This window comes from Motacilla alba, chromosome 11 (genome assembly GCF_015832195.1).
Source record: "Motacilla alba alba isolate MOTALB_02 chromosome 11, Motacilla_alba_V1.0_pri, whole genome shotgun sequence".
Taxonomy (NCBI): Eukaryota; Metazoa; Chordata; class Aves; order Passeriformes; family Motacillidae; genus Motacilla; species Motacilla alba.
The window spans coordinates 18,704,780-18,728,177 of NC_052026.1; the positions used below are offsets into that span (position 1 = coordinate 18,704,780).

Sequence of the window (23,398 nt, forward strand, 5' to 3'; positions counted from 1 at the left end):
GGGCCACAGGCTGCACCGGATCATCCCACAGATCCTTTCCCACCCAGGATCCCAGAGAGCCTTTCCAACCTGACGATCCCAGAGATCTTTTCCCACACGATGATCCCAGAGATCTTTTCCCACACCATGATCCCAGAGGCTTTTCCCACATGACGATCCCAGAGGTTTTTCCCACACGATGATCCCAGAGATCATTTCCCACCCCGTGATCCCAGAGATTGTGTCCCACCCGACAATCCCAGAGATCATTTCCTTCCAGAGGTCTTTCCCACACGACGATCTCAGAGATTTTTCCAATTCAATGATCCCAAAGATCTTTTCCCACCCCATGATCCCAGAGATCCTTTCCCAGAGGTTTTTCCCACACGATGATCCCAGAGATCCTTTCCCAGAGATTCTTCCCACACGATGATCCCAGAGATCTTTTCCCAGAGGTTTTTCCCACACGATGATCCCAGAGATCTTTTCCAATCTGATCATCCCAGAGGTCATTTCCAATCCACCAATCCCAGAGATCTTTTCCAACCCCACAATCCCAGAGGTTTTTCCAACCTGACCAGCTCAGTTTTTTCCCACCCCATGATCCCAGAGATCTTTTCCCAGAGGTCTTTCCCACATGATGATCCCAGAGGTTTTTCCCACATGATGATCCCAAAGATCTTTTCCCACCTGACAATCCCAGAGATCTTTTCCCAGAGATCTTTTCCCATCCCACGATCCCAGAGGTTTTTCCCACACAATGATCTCAGAGATTTTTCCAATCCAATGATCCCAAAGATCTTTTCCAACGCCGTGATCCCAGAGATCTTTTCCCATCCCATAATCCCAGAGATCTTTTCCCCGAGGTTCTTCCCACACAATGATCCCAGAGATCTTTTCCCTGAGGTTTTCCCCACACAATGATCCCAGAGATCTTTTCCCACCCCACGATCCCAGAGGTTTTTCCCACACAATGATGCCACAGGTTTTTTCCACACGATGATCTCAGAGATTTTTCCAATCCAATGATCCCAAAGATCTTTTCCCAGAGATCTTTTCCCACCTGACAATCCCAGAGATCTTTACCCAGAGGTTCTGCCCACACGATGATCCCAGAGATCTTTTCCAATCTGATCATCCCAGAGATCATTTCCAATCCAACAATCCCAGAGATCTTTTCCCCACACAATGATCCCAGATATCTTTTCCCAGAGGTTTTTCCCACACGATGATCCCAGAGATCTTTTCCCAGAGATCTTTTCCCACCCCATGATCCCAGAGATCTTTTCCCTGAGGTTTTTCCCACACGATGATCCCAGAGATCTTTTCCCACACGATGATCCCAGAGATCTTTTCCCTGAGGTTTTTCCCACACGATGATCCCACAGAATTTTCCCAGAGATCTTTTCCCACCCCATGATCCCAGAGATCTTTTCCCAGAGATCTTTTCCCACCCCATGATCCCAGAGATCTTTTCCCAGAGATCTTTTCCCACCCCATGATCCCAGAGATCTTTTCCCCGAGGTTCTTCCCACACGATGATCCCAGAGATCTTTTCCCAGAGGTTTTTCCCACACGATGATCCCACAGAACTTTTCCCAGAGATCTTTTCCCACACGATGATCCCAGAGATCTTTTCCCAGAGATCTTTTCCCACACGATGATCCCAGAGATCTTTTCCCCGAGGTTCTTCCCACACGATGATCCCAGATATCTTTTCCCAGAGGTTTTTCCCACACGATGATCCCACAGAACTTTTCCCAGAGATCTTTTTCCCCCTCCACGATCCCAGCGCTTTCCCCGCTGCGGTTCCGCGCCACCGCCCGCCCCGCCCGCCGCCACTCCTCACCCCGCTCCCCCCGCGCCCCTCATCCCACAGACTTTTGGGATCCTCCCTCGCTTTTGGGATCCTCCCCACACCCCAAACCCCCCCCAAATCGCTGTCGCAAAGCCGGCCGCGCTTGGCGGCGCTTCCCGACGGCCGGCGGCGCTGTGCGGCGGGCGGGGAGCGGCGCTGGGCGGGGAGCGGGGCCGCACCGGGCCGCACCGGGGCCGGGCCGCGGCGCCATGAAGCTGACCACCCAGGCGTACTGCAAGATGGTGCTGCACGGCGCCAAGTACCCGCACTGCGCCGTCAACGGGCTGCTGGTGGCCGAGCGGCCGCCGGCGCCGCGGCCGGCGCAGCCCGCGCTGTTCGTGGATTGCATCCCGCTCTTCCACGGCACGCTGGCGCTCGCCCCCATGCTGGAGGTGGCCCTGACCCTGGTGAGGTGTTCCCGCAGGGCTGTGGGGTGTGCGGAGGGGTGCTGGAAGGGGTTTGGGGGTGCAGGGAGGTGTTGGCGCGGTGCTGGGGGTGGAAATGCTCCGAAAATTGGGGGGATTCTGCTGGGAGAGCTGGGAATGTTCCCCTGGAGAGGAGAAGGCTCCAGGCAGAGCTCAGAGCCCCTGGCAGGGCCTCAAGGGGCTCCAGGAGAGCTGGAGAGGGACTGGGGACCATGGATGGAGGGACAGGACACAGGGAATGGCTTCCCACTGCCAGAGAGCAGGGATGGATGGGATATTGGGCAGGAATTGTTCCCTGGGAGGGTGGGGAGGTGCCCAGAGCAGCTGGGGCTGCCCCTGGATCCCTGGCAGTGCCCAAGGCCAGGCTGGACAGGGTTTGGAGCACCCTGGGACGGTGGAAGATGGAATGGGATGAGCCTCTCCAACCCAAACCATCCCATGATTATACGACTGTGAGCAAAAGAAGATCCATCCCTTCTTGATGCCATTAAAAAGAACAATTTTCTGGTTCCTCCAGAGTCATCTTTAATGTTTTCCTCAGTGTGTTTTTCATCCCAGTAAAGATTTATTTGGACACAAATTCCAGTTACTGCTAAATAAATTCCAGTTCTCTCCAGCTGAGATGATGCCGTGGCAGTGTTGGCATCTTGGTGAAGCCTGGGAGTGATGAAATGCAGCCAGAGGCACAGGACAGGAGCTGAGCCTGAGCCGTGAGCAGTTTTACCATTAAAACACCCAAAATTTATCATTTTAAATATATTTACAGCAGTGTGGGAGTAGCAGAGCGCTGTGTGTTTTCATTAAATGTCTTTCCACGGGGTTTGTGGCACTGAATTTTGGTAAAATTTAGGCCTGCAGCTTTTTAGTGTAGATCTCACAGCAGGATCAGAATATTAGGAAATAAATCCTGTTTCTTGCAACATCTGCAGGAAGAAAATTACCCCAGAGCCAAAGCAATGGCAGGATTTGACTTACTCCCAGTTTTTTGGTACAAAAAGGTAAAGATTGGAAACTCCTGGTGTTTCCCACAGGGATTAGGGCTCTGTGTGGTTACAGCCACTGCTGTGATCCTTTAAAAACCAGAATTTCACAAGAGCCCAGGGCCTTTTGCTGCTGTTCTGGGTTTCAACAAAGGCAAAGGTGTCAGTAAATCCTGTCAGAGCAGCTGTGGAAATTGGATTTTCTCATGGAAAAGGTGGGAAGGAGGTGATTGCACACCTTCTGTACGAGCTGGCGCGTGGACCCAGAATAAATCAGGGAGATCAGGGTGATAAACTCCATTTTTGTAGCAAAGCAACTTCATTCCTAAAGGATTTCAGAGCTGTGGCAGGATTTAGTGGGATCTGCTTCTTTCCAGGCTCAATTATTGCTGATTCTTGGGAGGGGTTTTAGAACCAGCCCAAGTTCCACCTCCTCTTCCCTGCCCTGAGTCATCCCAGAATGGGATGGGAGCAAAAATATGGAAAATAGAGGAGGGACTTTCAAACTTTAGGGCTTGGAATGAATAAACCCCAAAAACCCCAAACAGCACCTCCAGAGCGTGGCTGGGCACTGAATTCCCCAGGGAATGTTCACATTCCCGAGGTCCCAGAGCTCCAGGAGCATTTGGACAGTGCTGCCAGGCACGGGGAGGGATTTTGGGGCGTGGGATTGATGATCCTTGGGGGTCCCTCCCAGCTCAGGACATTCCAGGACGCTCTGAATTCCCGAGGTTTGGAGCTGCAGGGGGCAGGGCAGCAGCTCCCGTGTTTCATTTGCACTCCGAGGTCCTTCCCCAAGCCGGAGTCAGGAAGGAGAAGTGAACAAAGTTGCACTCGAGCCTCTGAATTTCTCTGCTAATTGATGTGGTTTTACAACCACAGCTCCAAAAAGGAGAAACCGAGGAGCACTTCCCTCGCCTGGAACGGCACTCAGCTCCTCCTCCTCCTCCTCCTCCTCCTCCTCCTCCTCCTCCTCCTCCTCCTCCTCCTCCTCCTCCTCCTCCTCCTCCTCCTCCTCCTCCTCCTCCTCCTCCTCCTCCTCCTCCTCCTCCTCCTCCTCCTCCTCCTCCTCCTCCTCCTCCTCCTCCTCCTCCTCCTCCTCCTCCTCCTCCTCCTCCTCCTCCTCCTCCTCCTCCTCCTCCTCCTCCTCCTCCTCCTCCTCCTCCTCCTCCTCCTCCTCCTCCTCTTCCCAGGGTTTTCCAGCCCTGGTGGCTGCAGCAAACCAAAGCCACTTTGGATTTTTCCTTGGCAGTACTGGATGTGACTAAAAATATTTCTAATATTAAAAATATTTCTAACATTAAAAATATTCCTAATATTAAAATATTCCTAACATTTAAAATATTTCTAACATTAAAAATATTCCTACCATTAAAAATATTCCTAACACTAAAAATATTCCTAAGACTAAAAATATTTCTAACATTAAAAATATTTATAATATTAAAATATTCCTACCATTAAAAATCTTTCTAACATTAAAAATATTCCTAACATTGAAAATCTTTCTAATATTAACAATATTCCTACCATTAAAAATATTTCTAATATTAAAATATTCCTAACATTTAAAATAGTTCTACCATTAAAAGTATTTCTAACATTGAAAATATTTCTACCATTAAAAACTATTTCTACCATTGAAAATATTTCTAACACTAAAAATATTTCTAATATTTCTAACAGGAGCTAATTGCTGTAGGATACCTGTGGGAACAGTGCTGGGCTTGGAAATTACAGCTGGAAACAGCTTTCATTCCAAAATGAGATTTTTTTTTCCCCCCCTTTGTTTTATGCAGAAGCAATTTTTAATTAGCAGCTGGGAAAGTGAGAACTTAAAATCATTCTCTTCTTTCTTTTCAAGACAGCTTTTGGTAGGGAGCAAAAATGGATTTAGGAGTGCGGTTTTTAATTTTTAAATGGATGGAGTTGGGTTTTTTTTTTAATAATAATTATTATTATTATTAATTTTACTGCCTGGGCTGCTTGCTCTAATGCCAAGCTTTCAAACCACTAACAATTAAAACCAGAGTCCTAAGCCCTCGGAATGGGTTTGGAATTGAAAGAGCAGCTCTTGCAGGGCTGCACAGCTTTTTTTTTTATCACTTAAATCCGTGTCATCCCTTGGATTATTCACATGGCTGCTTTGTTTGGCTGGTTCTGCAGTCTGATACAATAATTATTGCTGAAGATGAGATTGATTTGACTCCCAGGATGCCACAGGTCAGCGCCAGATGTATTTTTGGAGGCCTTTTTAATAGAGCTGGGGAGGGTTTTTTGAGGCCGTGCTCTCTAGGGACTGCAAAGGAAGATTCGAGCTGCTTCCTCCCCTTCTGGCTTTGTGTTTTGCTGACTTGATACCCTCAATTCTAATAAAAAACATTTTATATATATATATAGATACCATGTATATATATATAGGCAGATATTTTCAAAGTCAGACTCAGCAGGAGGAACCCAGCTCCATTTAAAGCAGCAAGAACAGCAGTGTTTAAACCCATTTAACTGAAAAGCATCAACCAACAGAACTACCTACGTTTAAATCAGAAATTGTCAAAATTATGTGCCAAAAGTACATCTGGTTAAGCATTTACCTAGAGATGTTGAATGAGGAAGAACTGTCAAAGGAAAACAATTCTATCTCAGTTGAAAAGCTGCTAAATGGGACAAACTTCTGCCTCGCATTCACCTTTCACCTCAAGCTTTGATTTTCTCATGAAGGCCCCAAATGGTGGCATTTTCCCCTAGGAATGGGACATTGAAATAAAACCTTTCTGCAAGGACAGGGCAGCGTTCTCTGAAGTGCCTTGGCAGGTGAACACTGACAGAAAATTGTCCCGGCCCTTGGTGCGTGAGACCCAAACCCTCTCCAGGCTGAGTTTAATTGTCCTGTCACTGGGATTTAGGCCAGCCTTTGACTGAGCCAGCTCCTTGCTCTTGTGCTCCGTTTGGTTAATGCTTCCCATCATCCTCCAAATGCTCTGTTGGGTTTCTCCATCCCAGCTCAATCAGCCCAACTGTGAGCACTCCCACCACAGACAGAAATATGGATTTATTTCAAGAACCCCGTGGCAGAGATGGAGCAACTGCTTTATTTACAGGACAGCCATGAGATTTCCTTCATCCTGGGTGGCTTTATTTTTTTTTTTTCTTGATCCTGGAGGGGGTTTTTCCCTTAGGATTCATTGTTCCCATTGCTTTTCCAGATTGATTCCTGGTGCAAGGAGAACAGCTACGTGATAGCTGGATATTACCAGGCGAACGAACGCGTGAAAGATGCCAGGTGTGTTGGGCCAATATTTCCTTCTGTTTGCTCCTTTAGCTCGTACCTTGGACTCTGCCAGCAGCAATCATCCCCATAAATCAGGCGTGTGTGATTCACTCTGACAACTGTCAGCTGCTTCCACATTGTCTCCGTGGGGCTGCGGGATGTGGCCTTTGGTCAGGTGCAGAAAGTCCTGGCTTTGCAGAATCCCTGCTCTCCTCCCGTGGCTGCTATAAAAGGCCACTCTTTGAACCGGTGCCAGCTTCTTCAATTGCAGTTGTCAGGGAAAAAGCCAAAATCTGCAGAGTGTTTGCTCGTGCAGTATGGATCTTGGAAAGTCTGGCGACTCCCAGGATCTTATGGAAAGCCAGGAGTGACCTGATTCTCTCTCAATTTCTTCATCGTCGCTGAGTTTTTTCAGAGCAGTTTTTTACGTGGCAGAGAAGTGGAAGGTGATGTCAGTCAGGCAGTGATAGCTCTTATTTATCACTTCTTTCCCTCAGGATTAGTCATTTTTTTTCCCCTGCTGGCTGACTCAGATTACTCACTGAACAATAAGGGGCCTTCCTGTGAAGCCACAGTTTAATTTTAGATCTGTGTATTCCATGTTTTCCCCTCTATCTGTTGGATAAATCCAGGGTTGGGACTAATTAAAATAGAGCAACTTGTTTGAAATATTATGCCCCACCCCTGGAAGTGTCCAAGGTTGGATGAGGCTTGGAGCAACCCGGGATAGTGGAAGGTGTCCCACCCATGGCAGGGGATGGAATGAGAGGATCTTTAAGGTCTCTCCCAACCCAAACCATTCCCTGATGATCCGATTCCAGTTATTTGTTAATGTCTATTCAGACTCAGTTATAGTTTTTAAGGAGCACTTGTGACTTCTAAGGTATCTAACAGGGATAAAAGCATTATTTGTCCTTTCCTTATAAATCTGCTGTGCACACTTTTAAGAAATTACAGTTTTTCCCCTGAGGTTTGAAAGAATGTCACAGGCTTGATGGTTTTTTTTGAAAGTTCAGTTTTATTTCTGAAGATAACTGGCACCACACAGAGATTGTCAATGGCACCACATTAGGTGGCACCACACAGAGATTGTCACCTTTGAAATGTAGTGGTAAAGGTTGTCAAAGGTTATCTGATTTTGGACAAGTTTTCAGTGCAGACTGGGGAGAAAACTCAGTTTCTTTTTTAAATGCCTGCCAGGGCAGAGTCTTTGATCTGGGGGAAGAGGATAGGAAGCCACCAAATGTTGCTTCCGTGTCATTCCAAAGCCATTCCTAAACTCAGCTGAGCTCCAGTTCGCGTGCCGCAGAGCCTTCAATCAGCTGTGGCATCAGCTCCTTTATCTTGTTCCTGTTTGCAAGCACCCAGAGTCACTCTCACATCTCCCTGAGCTCATTTCCTGCTGCTTTCAGCTGAAACTGGTGGCTCCCATCGCTCAGTTCCTTTTCCTTTCTGCTCCAGCCCAAACCAGGTTGCAGAGAAAGTGGCCTCCCGGATTGCCGAGGGTTTCACGGACACTGCGCTCATCATGGTAAAGAACTTCCTTCCCCCCACCCCCCTGTGTGTTCTGACCCTGCCTGGACCAGGGAAATGCTGTTCTCTGGCTCCTTCCATGAGGAATTCAGTTTCTCTTCCCCTCCAGAATGCTCTGGGGAGGAGATGCAGTGAGCAAAGTACAGTGTAAATCCACAGAGAGACTGTGGGGAGCTCTCTGCCACCTCAGAAGAACTGGAGGCCTTCTCTACATGTTCAGGCAGCAATTTCTGGCTCCAGCCCACCTCCTGCACCTTAAATTCATATCTTTAATATCACAAGCAGGGCTTTGCTTCCTCACTGCTGTGACAAAGGACATTGGCAGCTTACACTTGGCAGTTGGAGGGTAAAACAGTGGGTGGGTGTAAGATGCCCTGCTTTTACAGACTGATTTTGGGTTTATTTCCTCTCTTGGAAGGCTGAGGAGGAGACTGAGATGGTATTTCTGTGTCCCACGCCAGGTTGACAACACCAAGTTCACCATGGAGTGTGTGGAGCCTGCCATCCACGTGTACGAGCTGCACGAGAACAAGTGGAGGTGCAAGGACCCCCACGTGTGAGTGAACCAGCAATTCCATGGGCTTTGGGGAAAAACAGGCTGTCCCTGTGAGGACTCTGCAGCATGGCTTAATTCAGAGCTCTGTGGTGATTGCTCTCCGTTTCTGGGTCTGGATTGAAGTATTGAGATGGTAGTTCATGTTGCCACTCAGGTGTTCATTGTTTCTTTTCAGTGAAACAGTCTCACAACCATGAGTTCAGCAGCCTTTCATTAGAAGGCACAAAATGGCCAAAATATCTCTTGTTACAAGGTCTCTTAAGGCTAAACTATCCAGTTAAGAAATGACACCTAGATTATTTTCCCTTTTAACCCAGTAACTGATCCCTGGAAGCCTGCAATGCAGACTTTCCTGCCCAAGTACAAAACATCACCCAAACCCATGAAGAGGAAGGAAAAAGAGGGTAAAGAAGAACAGCCTGCCTCCACCCTAAAACCTCCATCTTGCTTCATATTTATTTCTATATTCTAAAACCCCAAACTTGAAGTTTTCTACCCCTTGATATTACACACTTCTAACCAACTCCACAGCCAGTACTACCAATTAATTTTGGACGCCTGTTCCACAGCCTCAGGTCAAATGCAGTGTTCTCCTGTGGGTCTGTGCCTTTCAGCACGGAAGGTTTAAAACTCTCAGCATCCAGGATTCCAACAGTATAATACCAATATTGCAGACAGGACGTGCCTTGGCTTGTCTGGCCCTTGCTGCTGAACCAAAAAGCACTGAAGCAAACATCAGCTGTGGTGTTTCACCCCAGAGACGCTCTTGGCTAGGTGGATGTAGTGGAGACAAGCCCAAGCGTGTCAGAGCTCTGATGGCTCTGGATGGAGTTTCCTCCCTGCAGGGTCTGCTCCTCAGCTTTCCCCCTGACGGAGAAGCTTTAAGGCGAGGTGAAGGAAAGGAGTCAGGTCTGATGGAGGGTTTTAATCCAGAGTTTTAACTCTGGCCAGCAGGCCTCTGAATGCAGCAGCTCCCCCAACAGAACTCCTGGGCTGGCTCACCCTTTTACCCAGGGGAGGGGAGGAGGGATAGGGAACCCACCAACCAGGTAGGGAGAGGAGGTCTCAAGGGACAAAGGACACCTGGATTTTCCAACTCCCCCTGGGGGGTAGAGGGCATCTTTTGAATCTGCCCAATCACTCTGGAATTCCAGGATTGACAGCAGGGGTCAGGGTGGGGACAGGAGAGGTGACTGACGCACGTGGGAGGGAATCTTCAGGGGAGGAACCCCAGGTTCTGAGGTGAACCATGAAATCACACTGCAACACAGCAGATTCCAACTGCTGCCTGGTTCTTTTCCATCCCAGTGACTTCTGTGAAGACTGGACGGAAGCGCAGCGGATCGCTGCCTCCCTGCTGGACAGCAAGTCCTACGAGACGCTGGTGGATTTCGATAATCACCTGGATGACATCCGCAACGACTGGACAAACCCGGAGATCAACAAAGCTGTGCTGCACCTGTGCTAGGAGGGATCCTCCTGACTAAGCCACGGGCATTCCCACTCTGTACTGAAGAGAGAAAAATGCTATTTTTGAATGTAAATAGAATTGATATTCAGTACCTTGTGCGGAAAGCTGACTGATTAAAGAGGAGTGGCCTGTCCCGTGGCGCGGTGCTGTGTCTGTAAAGGCACGGAATGTTGGTGGTGACATTCCCTGGAAGAGCTGCCAACTGTCACTTCCAGCTGTCCTCGTGGACGCCATTCCACTCGTAGTGAATGTTGCTATTCCTTGGAAACCAGAACTGCTTCTGCTTGGCCCCCACTGTTCCTATTCCAAAGTTTTGACTTCAGCTTTTCTAATCTTTAGAGAGGTTACTTTTTAACGATTTCTGGAAATACCTTTCCAAAAAAAAAAAATAATCAATCCTGTCCTCAGGTGAGAGATTTTAAGGGCAAATAGATCAAATGGGAGGTGAGTGGTTTCTTCTGGCCTGGGTTGGAATTGTAACTCTCTTGGCACAGTAAAATGCAAACTGCTGAGGATGTTCCATGCTCATGTGTCACCTGTTTTGCAGTGCTTTAGCATGACAGAGAGTTTTAAAGCAGTATTCCCAAATAATCTGGTGATTCCTGCTCTCCGTGGGCTTGGCAAGCACAGTTCCTGCTTGAATGTGTTAAACCCAAAGTAAATGATTTATAAAAAGGACTGGAAGCACACTCCTGAGTTTGAATCTGCAGTTGGAGTCTACAGTAGTGAAATACTTTATCAATTTCCTGCCTTTTTGGGGGGAGTTAATCACAGATTTTCATTTTCCACATGATCCAAGTACATGGAGTCAGGGAGCCTGGCTACAGCCTGGTTCAGCTTGCCTTGTCTTTCCCATTAATATTTATTTCCAAGGAGAAGTTTCCTGGACAATGCAGCTTTATACCAGCCTAGAAAAGCTCTTTGTTGCCTCTCTCCTCGTGGTTGTTTGCCCAACTGTAGTTAAACACAGCCTCAACCTGCAACAATTCCTCCAGATTTCCCTCTCTTCCTGCCCAGAAATGTTGTTCCGAGGAAGATCCAAATATCCACAAAACGTCTGCCTGTCTCCAATCTTAGTGTTAAAATCACAGCAAAATTTGGGTTGGAAGGGACTCAGAGGCAGGGACACCTTCCCATGAGCAGCTTGCTCCAAGCCTCATCCCACCTGGGCTTATTTCAACATGGAATTGTCAGAACCTCACCATTTTGAGTCAATAAGCCCAAGGTTTACTCCTGATCTTGGAGAGGGATGGGGCAAGGCTAAAATCCCATTTGCAGCAGGGAATAGACCCTGGATGCCCCCAGGCTGTGGAATTCCCTCCGGGTGGGGTGAGGTGGGAGGGAGGAGAGGAAGCTTTGGGCACTTGGGTTTCTATCTCCCTGCTGTGCACGGGTGAGGTGTGATTACCAAAGGGGTTGGCACCGAGTCAAGAACCTTCCCTAGGCTGAGTCAGGCTTGCAGGAGAGGGAAATGTTTTCCCTTGTTGACTGAAAACATGTATTTAGCTCCCCAAACCAGTGAGATAACACATTCCAGTGGCTGCTGCACTCCATATCTGTCGGAAAAGATATCCCAGGAGCAGAATGCAAAGCAGCCAGGCTGCAGGAAGAGGACTTGGTACAAGCAGCCAGCGAAATCCAAGGTATTGTTCCAGAGGCAGATCCTTATCTTAGCCAGATTCCTCGTGTGGGGTTGTCAGAAGGAGCTGCTGGGTCTCCTGAGCCACGGGAAATGTGTTTCTTGTTCTTTGTAACAGCATCTCCTAATCAAGCTTTGATCATAAATATGCAAATTCAGGCTAATCCTGCTCCCCCTGTTAGGCAGTTTGTCTCCTCAGTGTGTAACCTGCTGGAATATTCCCTGGGACACACTGCTGGAAGGGGAGCAGCTTTTAGTGCTTTGTCTTCCCCTTTTTTAAATCTTCCCTTTGCTTTCAAATGAGGATTTTTTGCCACCTGCAGAAGCCCAGGCTGGCTTTAAGTAAAGAGGACAAACCTGCAGGTCTTATCTCCCCTGGCCTATTTGCATTGAAGGCTGGACAAAAGCAGCAATTCCATAAATCCAGGCAGCTACCATGGCTCTCCTGGAAGAATGAGGAAGCTGCAGGGCTCAGGGAAGGCTGTGTTCCCCTCTCCTGCTGATGTGCCCTGAGCAAATGCTGCTTTCCTGGCTGCTTGATCCTCTGGATTCAGGGCAGGAATTCAAGGTAATTCCTTTTAAAATTCAGGGGGAGGAAATCTTGGGGAAGGCACCTCTTGCTGAGAGCTGGGAAGGCAGCGCTGGGAATGTGTCTTGCTCTTTTTTGGTTTGTTAGCAATTAATGACTTACAGGATTAACTTTTTTCTCCCTATCCACCAAAGTTTGGAGATTTGGCATTTGCCTGCCCAGATGTTTTTTTAATTCCCAACTTTTTACCTCATCCACACGACCTGAAGCACTTGGAAAAAAAGAATCCCTGAATGGTTTGGGTGGGAAAAGATCTTAAACTCATCTCATTCCACCCCCTGCCATGGGCAGGGACACCTTCCACTGTCCCAGGCTGCTCCAAGCCCTGTCCAGCCTGGCCTTGGGCACTGCCAGGGATCCAGGGGCAGCCCCAGCTACTCTGGGCACCCTGTGCCAGGGCCTGCTCACCCTGCCAGGGAACAATTCCTTCCCAAAATCCCATCTAAATCATCCTCTGGCAGTGGGAGCCATTCCCTGTGTCCTGTCCCTCCATCCCTTGTCTCCAGTCCCTCTGCAGCTCTCCAGGAGCCCCTTCAGGCCCTGCCAGGGGCTCTGAGCTCTGCCTGGAGCCTTCTCCTCTCCGGGTGAGCACCCCCAGCTCTCCCAGCCTGTGGGATTCTCTTTTCCCCACTCAACCCGATTTTCCAGTCCAGTGACAAACATCCCCACAAGCAGATGGGTGACAGCAGCCACGGAATCCCTGACCAGCTGTTCTGGGGCGCTCACAAGTGAGGTCCCTGCTCCCAGGGAATGCCGGGTCCCGCATTCTCCCTGAGCTCATCACTCTGTGTGTGCATTCGAGGATTTGGGGAAGTTTTTTACCCCATCAGCTAGCAAAGCAGCCTGCTGCTGGCATTTTCCCTCTTCCCATCTGCTCCTGGGATGTTCCCTCCCCGTGGAAAGCGAGCAGAGCTGTACCAGCTCCAGCTCTTGGAGCTGATGCAGGAGCAGGTGAGCGGTTCAGAGATCACCTGGCACAGCTGGAGCCAGGAGCAGACAGATGTGCAGAGCCCACCCCAGCCGTGAGGGGCGGCCCCCTGCCCCCAAGAATTCCTCCAGCGAGTGGCAGGCGAGGAGAGGTGACGGGGACAGACGCGGGAGGCAGTGCCCGCTCTCTGCTCCCTGGCTCCCGGCCTAATCGCTGCACTCCGAGCTGGAGATGCCGGAGGAGGAGGGCACTGCCAGGGAGAGCCGCGACGATGCTAATGGAGGAGGCTGTTAGTGGGGTGGGCTTGCGGCTGAGTGCAGCCTGGAAAATGGCCTCGAGGGGGAATGTGCTCGGTTTGTGAGCTCCGCTTCTCGTTTGGGTGGAATTCAGCTCCTGGGGCCGAGCTGGGACACCCACACGAGCTGGTCCCTGTTGGGCCGCTCCCCTCCCATCCTGCCCAGGCTCTGCTATTCCCAGCTGGACTTGAAGACTTCCACACATCCCAGTCCTGCAGCACAGCCCCCTCCTGGCTTCCCCCAGCGCCCTGAGCCAGCCCTCCCGCAGCCGGCAGCGCTTTCTGTGTGCCCAAGGAGCCGCTGAGGGCTTTATCGATTTCCCTTTCTTATTTTTTTTTTTCCACTGTCGCTTTTAGACCACATTTTCACCCAGCCTTCTCCTTCGAAAGTCCACCCCAGCTGCATCCCTTCCTCTGGCTTTCCAGAGGCAGATTCGGAGAGGACGGACACGGGGGGCTGGCAGTGGGGACAGCGCTCCTGCGTGTGGCACTTCCAGCCTGCCAGAGCTGGGATGAGGGAAGCGGGAAACTCTGCTCTTAAAAACACCCGGTAGGTGGGCTGGGGGTGAGGGGGCACTCCGGGAGTGCTTCCAGGCAGGGCTGCTGGGGCTGCAGCGCTCCAGCGGGATGCGGGCAGGATCCGTGCCAGGCACGGCCCGCTCTGCGCACAGCCAGCCCGCCAAGGCCGCCGCCCTTCCTAGAAATGCACCCTGGAGCTTAAAAGATGGACCTAATTGAAAAACTCTATCGAGGTTGTAGCAGCGGGGGATAAAAGGGAAAGCTGGGCCCAGATTAACCTGGAGCTCAGCGAGCCGGGAAGCGCGGCAGCCGTGGCCAGGTCCCTGAGCCAATTCCCGGCTGTGGCCTCCCGGCGGAATCCATGCCAGGGGAGAGATGCTTTGTTCTGGATGCAGGAGCTCTGTGCCTCAGGTAGGAGAGGGGATTTGTTCTGGATGCAGGAGCTCTGTGCCTCAGGTAGGAGAGGGGATTTGTTCTGGATGCAGGAGCTCTGTGCCCTCAGGTAGGAAAGGGGATTTGTTCTGGATGCAGGAGCTCTGTGCCTCAGGTAGGAGAGCTGCTTTGTTCTGGATGCAGGAGCTCTGTGCCTCAGGTACGTGCTTGCTCCCCGATTCCCTCCCGACCCCCTCTCCTGCCCCATCCCGCTGGATTTTCTCCGGGGGTGCTTCCAGCCCACGCGGTTCCTGCTGCTGTCTCGCTCTGCCGCTCCTGCCAAGAGCCCGTGCTTGGGGAACGCTGGAGCTGCTCCAGTTCCCCCGGAGCCTGCATCTTCAGCTGCCTCCTCGTGACATCCTCCTCCCTCCCTCCCTCCCCACGCCTGGCATCCCCTCCGGGTGCTGCTCGCCAGCCCTGGTGACTCTGGATCTCACGGAGAGAGTTTCTTTTTCCACTTCAACCCTGGTTGCCACTTCCAGCTCTGGCAGGACCCTTTCAGCAGCTCCTTTCTGGGGCAGCCCCAGAGCCGGGCTGGGAGCAGCCCTTTCCCCTGCTCGGGCCAGAAGGGCCGGGGGCAGGAGGGGACAGGTGGCCTCGTTGCTCCATTAGCACGGGGTGACGCGTCACCTGCGTTAGCAGACCCTGGCACTCTGTGACCCAGAAAGGAGCTTCCTCCCCCTCCCTGCTGGAAGGGGAGCCCAGCTGGTGTTCGCAGGAGCAGCTCCTGAAGGCAGAGCTGCTCCGGGCTCTCCAGCCAAAGCTTTTCTCGTGGCCAGCGTTTGCACAACGCGTCCCTTGTCCCTGCGGTTCCTCTGGCGCCTGGGAAGCAGCAGCTCTCCCTGCCCTTCCCCCAGAGGGAAGCTGGGAGGCTGCCCTCCATCCTCACCCCCAACAGGGCTTCAGCCCCAGGCCAGGATGGAGCAGGAGGGCTGGGAAGCACAGGGAGAGGAGCGGCCCAGTACCAAAGGGACGCAGGCAGGACTGGGAACCAGCCAGCGACTGCCTCAGGGGACAGCCAGGCTCTGGCCAGCTCTGGAAGGACAATCTTCCCCCAGGGAGTGAAGGTGGCTCCATACCCACCCACCCCCTGAGCCCATCCTCCTCCTCCCCTGGCCAGCTGGCTCTTGGTGGGCTTTGGCCACTTGCCCTGACGTGATGCTCAGCAGGTCACAGCTCAGAGCCTTGTGACAGGAGCCAGGAACTCCTCCTGGAAGGGATGTGACCCTGGAAAGGGAGTGTTGAGCTCACTGGGCTGCTCCTGTTCCTGGCACTCAGCTCACCCAGGGCCCCACAGCAGAGGGGCTCCAGGCCATTCCCAGTCACCTCAAGGCGGACAACCCCCACTTTTTAAACCTTCACAAAGGTTTTGGCTTTGTTCACCAGCCCTGGGGAGGGCAGGAAGGGGTGTTTGACGCTCGTGTTTGTGCCTATCAGGTGTCAGCAGAGCAGCTGGAGCTGTGCTGCACCCGCAGAACTAACCACAGGTATTTTTGCAGCCTGGTGTTTATGTTTCCCATCCCTGCTGCAGCAAGACAATCGCTTTTTGTCACTGTTGTAGCAACAACTGCTGCTCCAGGCCAGGCTAATCCTAGCCCTCGTGGGTTTGGGGCTGTTTGCTCTCACCCAGCAGCAGCAAACAGGTCGTTTTGGAGACAGGCAGTAAAACAGCTCGAGGTGGAGGTGGGATTTGTGCTGCTCTGACTGGATTTGTGCTGCCAGGGAGCGATCCCTGGCTCCATGGGATGCTGCCTGCTCTGAGTTTGGGATGGGATCTTGAAAGATCAGGCTCTGCTTCAGGATTTGTCTCTAAGTCTTAGACTTTGCAGGTGAACAGGGGGAAAAAAATCCACATAAAACGATTAATTTGTCAGTTTTATGGGGGGAATAAGGGGAGCTGTGGGTTGCAAACGTCTCTGCCCAGGACTGTGCCTACAGCTGGAGCTGCAGCCTTGCCCCTGTGCCACCCTCCCCGCTCCTGGAACTCTGCAATAACTCCGTTGTTTGACAAATCAGAGGAGTCAGATCGGGAAGGAAATCAGCTCTTCCCAGGTTTCTGATGTTCATCAGACATGGCAGGACCAAACCAGCAGAAAGAGGAGCAAAACCACCCCTTTGCTCTCCCTGCTGCCCTTCGCACCCATCCCGGCCGGGCTTGGTGAGGCTCTGATCCCGCCGGAGCCCTCCCGAAGCGCTGGGACCAGCTCTGTGCTGATCCCGGGGTGAGGTTCCGAGCTTCCCTCCCCTCGCACCGCCTGCCCCCCGCAGCCGGGGGTGTCTCATGTGCTCCCTGCATTCGAGCCGCTGCTCTCCCTCCGCCTGAAAAGGAGCCTGAGAGGCGCGGGGCCTAATTGCAGAGGAGGGGGAACACGGAAAAGCCTCTGGCTGCTGCTAATGCAGGAGAAGGCGGCTGCTCCGGAGGCACAGCCTTCCCCCGGGCATCCTCCCCCCAGCGGGGTGCGAGCCGACCCGCAGCGCTCATCCCGGGAGCCGGGAGGAGGCCGCCGGTGCCCGTCCCACTGCCAGGCTGGCTTTGGGGCTGGGAAGGGGAAAGGATCCTTCCTGGGAGCTGGCGAAGGTGGAGCTGCTCCCAGAGGTTGGTGGCTGTTGACATCAGGAGCTCAGGGATGCTGGTGGTTTGGGTGCGGACACTCGCTGGCCCTTTCGGGGCACTTGGTAGCCCTCGGGCTGCTTGTAGGGATGTTGGATGCCCGGAGGCTTTGCCGGCAGCCCAGGGCACTCCTTCCTCGGTGTCTCTCAGCTCTGGAGTGCCTTGTGCAGCGGGGCGAGAGTAAAGCAGCGTTTCCTCACCACCCGAGGGCTTTGCCGGGCACGGATGGGCTCGGAGCGGGGGCTGCATGGGAGGAGCCGGGGCTCCGCTAGCCTCATTAACCGGCTTCCAGCCAACCCCGCCAAACCCAAAGCCGGCCGGCTGCCACCTCCTGCCGCCCTCCTCCCGAGGGACCCGCCGTGCCAGCCTCCGGCACCCGGGAGCGCTGGGAGGTGGGATGCGACCGCGGGCATCGCCCCTCCGGGCACCGGGTAAGTGCCACCCCCCGGGCGCCCCGTCTTTGTCCCTTTTTCCCCTTCCCAGAGCACGCTCCGAGTCTCCCCCCCGGCCGGGCAGCTCGGCCCCGGCTCCGGTGACACCGGCCATGAGCGTCTGGGGCTTTTTGGAGCGTGAACTCGTCGGGATGCAAACATTTCTTTGGCCTGGTGCTGGCACACCGGAGCCAAGTTGGAGCCCCGGCAGCAGGAATCCCGCTGGAATGCTGGCAGGGGGAGGTCTCCTCCCAAATTCAGGGGCTGGAATCTGGCCCTTATCCGTGGGGAGGGGGCTGCTGTGTCCCCTGCAAGGGTTTGGCCACAGGGGGTGATTCCAGAGGATCAGATCCCAGAGGATCAGATCCCAGAGGAGACCCCCTGGGCACGGAGCTGGGTGTCCCCATCCCAGAGGATGAGATCCCAGAGGATGAGATCCCAGAGGATGAGATCCCAGAAGATCAGATCCCAGAGGATCAGATCCCAGAGGAGACCCCCTGGGCACAGAGCTGGGTGTCCCCATCCCAGAGGAGCAGACCCCAGAGGATGAGATCCCAGAGAATCAGATCCCAAAGGATCAGATCCCAGAGAATCAGATCCCAGAAGATGAGATTCAGAGGATCAGATCCCAGAGGATCAGATCCCAGAGAATACCCCCTGGGCACGGAGCTGGGTGTCCCCATCCCAAAGGATGAGATCCCAGAGGATGAGATCCCAGAGAACACCCCCTGGGCACGGAGCTGGGTGTCCCCATCCCAGAGGATGAGATCCCAAGGATGAGATCCCAGAGGATCAGATCCCAGAAAACCCCCTGGGCACGGAGCTGGGTGTCCCCAGCATGACCCTGCTCCGTCCCTGAGTGGTGTGAGCCACCAGCAGGTGCCAAAGCCCACAGGATTTGCCTCAGAACAGATTTCTTGATATTTGGGCAGCCTCCAGGAGAGCTGCAAAGTGAGGTCCTGGGGAGGGCTCCACTCCCCAGCCCTGGGGTGGGAGGGGTAGGTCACAGCTCAGGCTGCACCCGGGGAATTGGTAAAAATACAGAATTAAAAGCAGAGAAAGCAAATTTTCACTTCCTCTTGCTGGCTGCTGCCAACCCACCTCAGGGCTTCTTGGAAAGGCAGAGGCCAGGCAGGGGGGGCAGAGGCTTTCCTTGGCTCTCTGTGTGGCCCAGAGCTTGGAAGAGCCAAAATGAGTCACTGACCCTCATCCCAATAAGCTTTTCCCAGCAGCTGTGGGAGGAGGGCTGAAGATTTCCCAACCAAGGGAGAGCTTTTTTTCGCAGAAAAATTGTCAGCGTCTTGAAAAAACCGGTGTCCCACAGTGGGAATTATCCATCCAAAAGCTCTGGGGACATCAGGGATGCCCAAGAGGAGCAGGATGATGTGAATTCCAGCACTGCATCCCGGCAGCTGCTCTGGCTCAGCCCGAGGCAGGCAGCTCTGGGATCGTGCCTCTGTTTCCCCTGTGCGGACTCGAGGTTTTCTCTGCAAGAACCAGCCTAAAACCAGCCCAGTTCCTCCTGCTCCAAATTCCCTCGTCCTGAAATATTTTCAGCCCAGACCCCAGGGGTGGAGGAGCTGGGATGGGACCACTCACCCAGCACCAGGCCCCTTCTCCATCCTCCCAAAAAGTTCTTCCTGGACCTCATCGGGCCAGATTGAGTCACCCAAGTGCCGTGACATCACTGGTGGTTTTGTGAGCGAGCAGCCGCGTTTCCTGTGGCTCCTGTAGACACAGACACGCAGGGAGAGATGTGAGCTCTCAGCTCCCGCTCCTTCCTCCCGCCAGGATCGCTTCCCTCAGCCCTCTCCTCTCTCCCCCAGCGCCAGCGGCGAGGCCCGGCGGCGGAGCTGGAGAGCTGGATCCCGCTGAGAGGATGAAAACATGGGGCTCAAGTTATCCTGCCTGAAAGGTGAGTTTGGGCTGGGGGTTTGGGGTGCTGCTGCGCCCTGAAGGCATCTGAGGGATGGTTGTACCCGGAGGAGATTGAGTTGTGGGGCGGTTTGGTGGAGTTTGGGAAGGTGGTGGAATTTCTGAAGTCCCACGGGTGACCTGTTGCGCCTGGATCACCCCAAAGAGGGTTTTCCCAGCTTTATTTTCCCGGTCCTGTGCTTGTCCTGCATCTTTTGCTCTGGAGAATCCACGGGTTAAGGGCAGAAATCAGGTGGGTTTCCTGGGAGGCAGGAAAGGGCTGCTCAGGGACACGTGGGTGGGATGCAGGGCTCAGCCCAGAGCCTGGCTCCCAGCTCCCGGCCTCCAGGCTGGCCCCAAGCATCCCTCACCGCTCCGCTCTCCCCAGGGATGCTCCAGCCAGGAGCTTCTTCCCCAACTTGAATTTTCTTAATGGATTTAGGCTGGGAATGGCGTCAGGGATGTCTGCACAGGGGCAAAGCTTTTAGTGCTGCTGGCCTCGCAGGGCGAGGGCTGGATATGGCATCTGCCATTAGCTCTGCGTCCCTCTGACTCCTGCTAATCGTCCTCGGGGTCGTTAGGGATGGGGCTTAATGAGGATCCCTCTCCAGGATGCAGGGCTGCCTCTCCCCTGGCTCTTCCCAAGCCCAGATTCTGTGGGATTCTGGTTGTGATGGGCACAGGGTGGGATGCATCACCCAAAAATGAGCTCTGCCCCCTCTCCACATCAGGGAGTGGTCAGGGGGGTTGGGGGGTCTCACAACCCCCCCTGTCCAACAAGGGATGACTGAAGAGGGGAAGCAAGCAGCCAAGGAATCCCAATCCTGCCCCAAATCCAGGACAAAGCCCCAAAATATTCCCCCATGCTTTCCAGACCCCTCTGGTGAGCTTGGAGCCTGGAATAAAAGAAAAGACCCTCCCCCATTTTCAGCTCCCTTACATAAGGCAGGGCTTTATCCTTAATTAAAAAGAGATTAAAAATATCAGTGTCTGTCCCCTCCGGGCATTTTCTTGCTTGGGAAGAGCTGAAACCTCCCCAGATGCCGCCTGTGCCGCACGGGGCTTTTCTCCTGATTAAAAAAGCAGATTAAAGCGATCTGCTCCCCTCGGGGGGGGTGGGCCGGGCAGGTGGTCGAGGTAGGAGGGGGATCCACCTCTGAAACCCCCCAAAATCCAAGGTGGATCGAGGGGAGGAGACGTGAGCATGCTGTGGATTCTCTGGTGGATTTGACACGGAGGAGGGCGGGGAGCTGGAGGACGCTGCATCCCCGTGCCTGATCTCCTTTTATCCCCCCTTTGTATCCCCCAAATTCCCGCAGGCTTGAAGATGTGTGTGAGCAGCGGGAGCGGCAGCGACGGGACCCCGAGGGCGGGACAGAAGCACCTGCACGTGCCCTCCATCATCGTCACACCTCCCACGCCCACGGGCACCACCACGCTGGCCCGGCGAGGCGAGGGCCCCTCACCCTGCAGCCCCTGCTGAGAGGGGACACGGGGGACACCCAGCCCGGCAGGACCTGTCCCTTGTCAGGGGACACCCAGCCCGGCAGGACCTGTCCCTGTCACGGGGGACACCCGGCCTGGCAGGACCTGTCCCTGACACGGGGGACACCCAGCCCGGCAGGACCTGTCCCTGTGTCAGGGGACACCCAGCCCGGCAGGACCTGTCCCTTGTGCAGGGTCCCTGGGGGGACACCCAGCCTGGCAGGACCTGCCCCTGACACCCAGCCTGCCAGGACCTGTCCCTGTGTCAGGGGACACCCAGCCCGGCAGGACCTGCCCCTGACACGGGGGACACCCAGCCCGGCAGGACCTGTCCCCGTGTCGGGGGACACCCAGCCCTGCAGGACCTGTCCCCGTGTCGGGGGACACCCAGCCTGCCAGGACCTGCCCCTGACACAGGGGACACCCAGCCTGCCAGGACCTGTCCCCGTGTCGGGGGACACCCAGCCCTGCAGGACCTGTCCCCGCTCCGTCGGGATGGAGCCACAGCCCCCAAGGCTCAGCTGCAGCTGCCAGGGACACACGGGGCACCCACGCGGGTGGGTTTGGACACCAGGGACCGGGGTTTGTCCCTTTTGTCACCATTCCCCACGGTGAATAAAACCCGCGGGGCTCCGCACCCCCAGCTTGGCTGTGTCGGCACAGGGAGGGTGGGTTGTGCACCCCGAAACACCCCGGCACCGCCCCCACGAGCCCGTGGGGGGCCAAAAGCGGGGTCCCCACCTCTCTAGGAGGGACCGAAGGATCCATTTCAGCCAAGAGCAGCGGGGAAATGAACTCGGCGTCGGCGTCACCTGCGTCCCGCCGGATCGGCCGCATCCCGGCAGGGAGCCGGGGGCGATGCTTCCCGCGGAGCGGCGGCACCGGAGCCGGCGGGAGAGGCGGGAGTGTGAAAGCAGATGGAAATTTAATTTTTTAATGACAGCAGCAGATGGCGAAAGACACGCGAGGGGAGGCGCAGCGTGGGGGAGGCGCTCCTGCAGCGCCCAGCACGGGCCGGCGGCACCGGGGCTGCTCGGGAACGGGGGCTCGGGGACCCTCCTCGTGCCACCCGTGGAGGGGGGGGTTGGGGGTCCCCAAGGGTTGGCTCCATCCCCAGGCTGGGGGTAACGCTCATCCCAAGGGTTGTGGATGCTCCATGGGCGGTCCCAGGGCTGAGCATGAGGTGGTTCGGGAGAGGGAACGGGGAGAGGGGGCTTTGCCTGGTGGGAGAGGGGGGTGTCCATGGGGGCTGGCAAATGGATACAGCCCCCACCCCAAATCATCCAGAAACCGCTTGGCTGAGCTGGGTGTGGGAGGGATGGGATGGAGGGATGGATGGATGGATGATGGATGATGGATGGATGGATGGATGGATGGATGGATGGATGGATGATGGATGGATGATGGATGGATGGATGGATGGATGGATGATGATGGATGGATGGATGGATGGATGGATGGATGGATGGATGGATGGATGGATGGATGGGATGATGGATGGATGATGAATGATGGATGGATGGATGGATGGATGGATGGATGGATGGATGATGGATGGATGGATGGATGGATGGATGATGGATGGATGGATGGATGGATGGATGGATGGATGATGGATGGATGATGGATGGATGGATGGATGGATGATGGATGGATGGATGATGGATGGATGGATGGATGATGGATGGATGGATGGATGGATGATGATGGATGGATGGGGAACAGAGGAAAGGGACAGCTGAGTGATGTCAGGTGCTTGAGCATGGGTGTCTGAACAGGGGCCACTGAACAGACAGACAGACAGACACGGCTGCTGGTGCATGCTCAGGATGGCAGCTGCTGGGGCCTGGGCACCACCCAGGGACAGCCACGCACAGCCCGTGTCACCCATCACAGCCCATGTCACCCATCACAGCCTGTGTCACCCATCACAGTCAGTGTCACCCATCTCAGCCCGTGTCACCCATGTTGCTCCGTGTCACCCATAGCAGCCCATGTCACCCATCACAATCTGTGTCACCCATCGCAGCCTGTGTCACCCATCACAGCCCGTGTCACCCATCGCGGTCCATGTCACCCATCGCAGTCCATATCACCCATCGCAGCCCGTGTCACCCATCACGCTCCGTGTCACCCATTGCAGCCTGTGTCACCCATGTCGCTCCGTGTCACCCATTGCAGCCCGTGTCACCCATCACAGTCCGTGTCACCCATCGCAGTCTGTGTCACCCATCGCAGTCCGTGTCACCCATCATAGCCCGTGTCACCCATGTCGCTCCGTGTCACCCATCTCACTCCGTGTCACCCATCGCAGCCCGTGTCACCCATGTCGCTCCATGTCACCCATCGCAGTCCGTGTCACCCATCGCAGCCCGTGTCACCCATGTCGCTCCGTGTCACCCACGCGCGTCCGTGGGGCCCGCGCGCGTTCCCGCGGGGCGCTGCCGCTCCCGGCCGCCAGGGGGCGGCAGAGCAGGAGCCG

General features: G+C 54.3%; 1 protein-coding gene and 1 long non-coding RNA gene across 2 annotated transcripts; both read left to right on the plus strand.

Annotated features, from left to right (window-relative positions):
* Positions 1 to 1,955: 1,955 nt before the first annotated feature.
* EMC8 (ER membrane protein complex subunit 8) lies at positions 1,956 to 10,597 on the plus strand. The gene is made up of 5 exons (XM_038148461.1): positions 1,956 to 2,244; positions 6,449 to 6,525; positions 7,975 to 8,044; positions 8,508 to 8,602; positions 9,911 to 10,597. The coding sequence occupies exons 1-5, from the start codon at positions 2,047 to 2,049 to the stop codon at positions 10,068 to 10,070; spliced, it is 600 nt and encodes a 199-aa protein (XP_038004389.1). The 5' UTR covers positions 1,956 to 2,046; the 3' UTR covers positions 10,071 to 10,597.
* Positions 10,598 to 17,146: 6,549 nt separating this feature from the next.
* On the plus strand, positions 17,147 to 21,087 carry LOC119705784. The gene is made up of 3 exons (XR_005258324.1): positions 17,147 to 17,517; positions 19,344 to 19,432; positions 20,751 to 21,087. It is a non-coding gene; the product is annotated as an uncharacterized LOC119705784 (long non-coding RNA).
* The last annotated feature ends 2,311 nt before the right edge of the window (positions 21,088 to 23,398 follow it).